We start from the raw sequence: 6,891 nt of genomic DNA, 5'->3' as shown, positions 1-6,891 counted from the left end.
TTTGAAATATATAAGCTGTTCTGAAAACCATAGTATAGCGTAAAAACATGAAATAAACAATATTACTACTAGAGAGGCTGAGATAGGAGAAGCAAGATTTCAAGACCCATATGTTGTATACAGCAAGACACTGTCACAAACAAACAAGCTGACAGTGTATATAGATTGTACAATGTTGGACCTATTTCTCCAATTACCAAATTAGAGAGAGCATTGGATGACAATCAACAAATTTCCAATTCCTCATATTATTGGATTTCAATCGATTAGGAAATGTTGGTAATATTAATTTTCAAATTAATATATTAAGAAAAAGTAATTGTCACTTCCTGTTGCTTTTGTTGTAAGAGGTAGAATTAGGCTTGTGTGGATTTGTTGAAAGATTACCTTCTTGCTTCTTCTAGGGTGTTGTTTTGCTCCTTATGTTGATGTTTTCCATCTATTATCCTTTGTAGGGCTGGATTTGTGGAAAGACATTGTGTAAATTTTGTTTTGTCATGGAATATCTTGTTTTCTCCATCTATGGTAATTGAGAGTTTTGCTGGGTATAGTAGTCTGGGCTGGCATTTGTGTTCTTGTAGGGTCTGTATGACATCTGTCCAGGATCTTCTAGCTTTCATAGTCTCTGGTGAGAAATCTGCCATAATTCTGATAGGCCTGCCTTTATATGTTACTTGCCTTTTTCCCTTATTGCTTTTAAAATTCTTTCTTTGTTTAGTGCATTTTGTGTTTTGATTATTATGTGACAGGAGGAATTTCTTTTCTGGTCCAGTCTATTTGGAGTTCTATAGGCCTCTTGTATGTTTATGGGCATCTCTTTCTTTAGGTTAGGGAAGTTTTCTTCTATAATTTTCTTGAAGATATTTACTGGCCCATTACCTTGGGAGTCTTCACTCTCTTCTATACCTATTGTCCTTAGGTTTGATCTTCTCATTGCGTCCTGGATTTCCTGGATGTTTTGGGTTAGGAGCTTTTTGGTTTTTTGCATTTTCTTTGACTATTGTGTCAATATTTTCTATGGTGTCTTCTGCCGCTGAGATTCTGTCTTCTATCTCTTGCATTCTGTTCGTGATGCTTGCATCTGTGGCTCCTGATTTCTTTCCTAGGTTTTGTATCTCCAGGGTTTTCTCTCTTTCTGATTTCTTTATTGTTTCTATTTTCATTTTTAGATTCTGGATGGTTTTGCTCATTCCCTTCACCTGTTTGATTGTGTTTTCCTGTAGTTCTTTAAGGGATTTTTGTGTTTCCTCTTGAAGGGCTTCTAGCTCTTTACCTGTGTTCTCCTTTATTTCTTTGGGGGTGCTATTTATGTCTTTCTTAAGTCCTGTATCATCATCATGATAAGTGATTTTAGATCTGAATCTTGCCTTTCCAGTGTGATGGTGTGTCCAGGACTTGCTATGGTGGGAGAATTAGGTTCTGATGATGGAAAGTGACCTTGGTTTGTGTTATTTTCTTACGCTTGCCCCCCCCCCCCGCCATCTGGTTATCTCTAGTGCTACCTGCCCTGGCTAAATCTGACTGGAACCTGTCCTTCCTGTGATCCTGGTTGTGTCAGAACTCCTCTGAGTCAAGCTGTCTCTGGGATCCTGGGATCCTGGGATCCTGGGATCCTGGGCTTTTTAGATCACCTGGGAGTGTGGCTTTCTTTGTGTGTTGTGGGACTGGCTGCAGAGCTTGCACCCAAGGTCTGCTCAGGACACTAGCCCAGACAGACCAGAAGGAACCAGAGTCACTGGGCTGGCAGAGTTCCTGTGTGCCTGGTCCTGCTGTTTCCAGTTACTCCCAGTGTTGGGACAGATGTTGGTTCCTGCTTACCTCTGATCCTGGGTGTGTCAGAGCGCCTGGGAGTGGAGCTTCCTCTGGGTGTTGTGGGACTGGCTGCAGAGCTTGTGCCCAAGGTCTGCTCTGTACTCCAGTCCAGACAGACTGGAAGGAACCCCTTGATTATCTTTTATAAGCTTAGTGATCTTTTTAGTTGTGACTGAAGATTGATTTCTAGTGGATGGGACAAAATAGTTCTTTTCAGTCTTTAATTAATCCTAATTGCAACAATAATGTTATTTTCAAGTGTTCAGCTCCAAATGTCTGGAGAAGACCTGATGGCAAAACCATTGAAATGGATACCCAGTTCACAATAAGAGCCAGAGAGCTGCAAAGCATCTACAAGTGTATCATGCTGAAAGACCTCTCTCAAGACGAGAGGCTAGATATACTCCTGACGCTTAAACACACTGTGAAGGTATGTCAAATTCACCATCAATTTAAAGATCAACTGGATACTAGACTTGACACGTTTCTTTTCATTAAGCGATCATGTAATTATTAATAGATGCTTACATACATTAAATTGTGTAAACAGCTAACTTATTTTGGCAAGTTTGGAGATAGATTTGTACAATGAATGAATACTTACCTAAAAGCTCTCAAAATCTGTGCTACGTTGATGATAGTCATGTGTAAAGTCGTGGGTCCAATCTGCAAATAATTTTATAAATACTTTATTGTAATATAACATAGTATGTTCAAATACAAATTCATCTTTATATAGCCATGTAACACAACATGCTTTAAGAATTAAAAAAAAAACAGCAATTATCGTCTACATTTTGAACAGTTTTCAATGAAAAATTATTCTTAGTCTTTAACATTTTTATCTATTGTTAATTGTTTGTGCTCACGCACTTGTTTGTGTGTGTGTGTGTGTCTCGGTGCATGCATGTTACAGTGCACACATAGAGGTCGTAAGGTAATTTTCAGGATTGGTTTTCTTCTTCCTTCCTCTGAGTTGGGTAGATGGAAGTGAGATCTCACGCCTTCATTGCAGGTGCACCTACCCACTGAGCCTTCCGATCTGCTTTTTAGAGGTTGTAAAGCCATATCGATCCAAGTATGCTTGTTTTCCCCCCTCATATACTATTCATTTTTCACTTTTAAATGAAAAATTAGGATAGTGGATGCCAGGTAGTCCAGTTTTCTTCAGAAATTGACTTCCACATTAGTTTGAGTTCAGAAGTTTCCGGGTTGGGGGTGGTGCACAACAAGTACAGAAAGCAGATAGGAAAACTGTCCTTGCTAGGAAGAGAAAAAACTCCAGGGTTAATTTCCTGTCAGTTTCACCAGACTCTTGAAGTTGAGGCAGCCTTGAGGATTTGCCTGGTGTCAGAGCAAGGGGTAGAAGTGTTCTCTTGTTTCACTGAATTAAGGGTGTGAGTTTGCCCAGTCAGACTAATCACTTCAGAAGGAGCTCTCCAAAGTGACAGAGCTGAGAGTTATCTTCCCATAACTCACCATGAGGGGGCGAGGGAGAGCTTCCAGATTGGCTACAGAACCCTGGTTACTGCTGTTCAGATCTACTACTGCTTCGCTATCAGTTCCTACAATCTGGACAGATGCCTCCCCCTCTCCCCGATCATCGGGAATAAAATTATAGGAGTGAGGTTAACGAGCAAAATACTGACTCTTATCGACACCAATGCCTCAGCAGATTCCCCTGTGTTTCTTCTTTTACTCATTTTAATGTTTCCTCACCTTAGATTGAGAGGAATCAGAACCCAAATATACAAAGGTTTTAAGACACATTATAGAATTAGGTAATTGATTCACAGGTTTTGTGTTTCACATGTTGCCTTTTCTCTGGACTACCTTTGCAAAGATTGTGGTGGTGGTGTAAACAGCGTTGACTGAAACCTCCTTAGATAGCAAAAGAGACGCAGAGGTGCAGAGGCAAGAAATAAGGGTCATCAGATTAGCAGAGAGAGAGAGAGAGAGAGAGAGAGAGAGAGAGAGAGAGAGAGAGAGAGAGAGAGAGAGAGAGAGAGAGAGAGAGAGAGAGAGAGAGGAGAGAGAGAGAGAGAGAGATTGACTAAAGAGGCGAGGGATGAATTCCAAAGACAACACATGTCAATTGAATGTGTTTTACCTAAGCTATGTGTATGTGAATTTATCTAGGAATATTTTGAAGAAAGATAAAGGTATAAACATAACTCAAATTCTGGCTCTGTTGACTTGATACAACCTTATATAAGCTACTTATATATATGTGTGTGTGTATCTGTCTACTCAAATATATGTACTAAATATATACTCAAATATATACTAATAAAGACCAATGAATTTTAAACCTGAGTACACACTAGGATTACCTAGAGTTTCAGAGAGAGGCACACACACACACACACACACACACACACACACAGATTATGAGTATGTGACTATATAAAACACCATTTCAGAGAACTACATTAGATATTTAGGCATGAAAGCAGGATTAATGAAAATCTATTTTCTCCAAGACTCTCCTAAAATGCTTCCAGGGTGAGGCACCACTCAATTCAACTGTTCAGCTTATTAATATTACCAAGTATGAAAAAGTATGAAAGAGCATTGCCTTACGGTTACTCTCTCTATCATTTTCCTCCTCCATACAAACTGTGTCCCATGCAGTTTCCCCCAGCTCATGGAATGGATGTAGCTGTTTCACTGTTTATAAATACTGTCCTAAGCCCCTAACTTTCTTGCAGAGTTGATTGTTCAGACTATCCAGTTTTAGTACTTTACTAAAAAGTATTGGATGTTATGATAGATGAGTACAAAATACATAAATAGTTTAGCAATGTTGAACAGGAAATTCATCATTGTAAACTCTATGTGTTTTTCACCCCGTTCTCCCTCATTTTAGACTTCCTTTTGTCTCCGTGAACTAAGCAGCAATGAAGAGTCATTTTCACAAGTGTTGTTTCCTTGGTTTCTCTTAATGATTTTCATTCCTCTGTACAAGCCTATAAATAATTTAGTTCAGTGTTTTTAGTTTCGACCTATTGTGAAATTATATTGCATGCACCAGTTTATACCTTGTTCATTTTGCTTATTTACTTTATAAGATGTAAGCATTAAGATTTACAGCTATAGTATAGTTTACTCATTTCCATGAAATCCATTATATTGATAAGATATAATTTATATGCATATATATTATTTGCTAACAATTCTCTAGTTGTTTCTAACTTTTGGCTACTACGAACAATATCTCTATAGATATTTTTCCTAAAGGACCTATGTAAAGAGTTTCTGGGTTATATGTTGCATATTAATCAAACTAGCTATTTAATATAAATTGTCTGTTAATTGTGCCAAATTTTACCTCTGTCACCTTTTAAAATGTTTTGGAATGTGGATTCTAGTTTGTTTGGGTGGAAGCTTTAAAAATAGTGATTTAAAATGATTATACTGAGTACTTTGTGTTTTGTTTAGGAACATGAGTGTAAACTGACCCAAGAAATCCTAGAACTGGTTGACAGAGAAGTTGACCTTATGATGAGAGGAGTCAAATCTCAAAATCTCGAAGGACTCAGAAAGAGAATCACAACACTCTTTATTCACTATATCAAAACTCCTCTGTTTAATCCTGAAGTCGCAAGATACCTTAAGGTACTCTATGAACTGTACTGATTTTCCAGATCCTAAGATGTTATATCGTTAGTTGAAATATATTCGAAGTTTGCTTCTGTTTTTTATCACAAATCTAAGCAAGACTTCCCCTTTGCTAAACTCTCCAGGGTTATCATTCTGTTGACAAACTAAGGTCCCATTAACTTCTTTGGCATATAAATTTTCAGCATCAAATTCTTTTCTAAGAGATGTATTGACTAGTACTGTGATCGCTCACATCCCCGGCTTTTACACTGTTGCTCCCACCTGCAGTACTATGCTTTATTTGATCTTGTCAACTCTTACTTATTTTCAAAAATCAAACTCTTCATCCTTCTGTCTCAAGAGGCCTCAGAGAAAGTTTGCCTTTTCGTTTCTCCCTGTGTGCCTTGTCTGTCTTTAGCACTGACGCAACAACAACTTAAGTATCAGAGACTGGATCCATGCAGACGGCCCAAAGAGCTGCAAACGGAGTTGGTGTTCGAGTTACATTGTGCCCTTTCCCACAAGCATGGTTAGGTTTCTGTCTGTTTTTTTTGTTTTTTTGTTTTTGTTTTGTTTTTTGAGACAGGGTTTCTCTGTGTAGCTCTGGCTGTCCTGGAACTCACTATGTAGACCAGGCTGGCCTCGAACTCAGAAATCTGCCTGCCTTTGCCTCCCAAGTGCTGGGATTAAAGGCATGCACCAACACTACCCGGCACTGTCTACTTTTTTACAAAGGAGTTTAAGACACTTTTACTAAGTTGGGAAGTTTCACTAAAGAGTCATAGTTGTAGCATTATAATCCAGGAAGCTGACTATCTTTAGAATTTTAGCAAAACAAAACTCTCATAATGTAGACAAAAATCTAGAAAAGTAAAAAGTGCTTACTGCTTATACTCTTTTTTAATGAATTAAAAATGATTAGGCTGTTCAAAAGACTGGGAAAAGTTTCCCATTGTATTACTTTATAATTTTTTGCATGTCTAGGTTGGCTTGTTTATATAGATTTGCAGCAATATAATAAGAGAATTTCTATTCTGCATCATTATGTCATGTTATATTACTGTTTTGAAATTTCTTTGATAAAATTTCACCCTTCCAGGTAAATTTTAGTAATACATACATAAAGTCATGTAACTAGCAATACAAACAGTCCAAAGAAAACCAACCCTATTCTCTCTCCTCTCTCCCTGCTCACCAACCCATCCTCTCCCACTTCCTGGCCCTGGCATTCCCCTACACTGGGGCATAGAACCTTCACAGGACCAAGGGCCTCTCCTTCCACTGATGACCAACTAAACCATCCTCTGCTACATATGCAGCTGGAGCCATGAGTCCTACCATGTAATCCTATATTCCATAGAGGGCTAATATCCAATATATACAAAGAACTCAAAAAGTTAGACTCCAGAGACCCAAATAACCCTATTAAAAATGGGGTACAGAGCTAAACAAAGAATTCTCAGTTGAAGAATATCG

General features: G+C 38.2%; 1 protein-coding gene across 1 annotated transcript in view; it reads left to right on the top strand.

The window, feature by feature from the left end:
• Window positions 1-6,891, top strand: part of Iqub (IQ motif and ubiquitin domain containing) — a 66,474-nt gene that overhangs the window by 51,275 nt on the left and 8,308 nt on the right. The window contains exons 9-10 of the mRNA XM_031381297.1: window positions 2,072-2,242; window positions 5,254-5,430. Of these exons, the coding sequence (XP_031237157.1) occupies window positions 2,072-2,242; window positions 5,254-5,430 (348 nt within the window). The remainder of the gene's footprint in view (window positions 1-2,071; window positions 2,243-5,253; window positions 5,431-6,891) is intronic.

Source organism: Mastomys coucha, unplaced genomic scaffold (assembly GCF_008632895.1).
Source record: "Mastomys coucha isolate ucsf_1 unplaced genomic scaffold, UCSF_Mcou_1 pScaffold20, whole genome shotgun sequence".
Lineage (NCBI taxonomy): Eukaryota > Metazoa > Chordata > Mammalia > Rodentia > Muridae > Mastomys > Mastomys coucha.
Note: the sequence above shows the minus strand (reverse complement) of the source record. Positions and strands in the feature narration are given on the sequence as shown.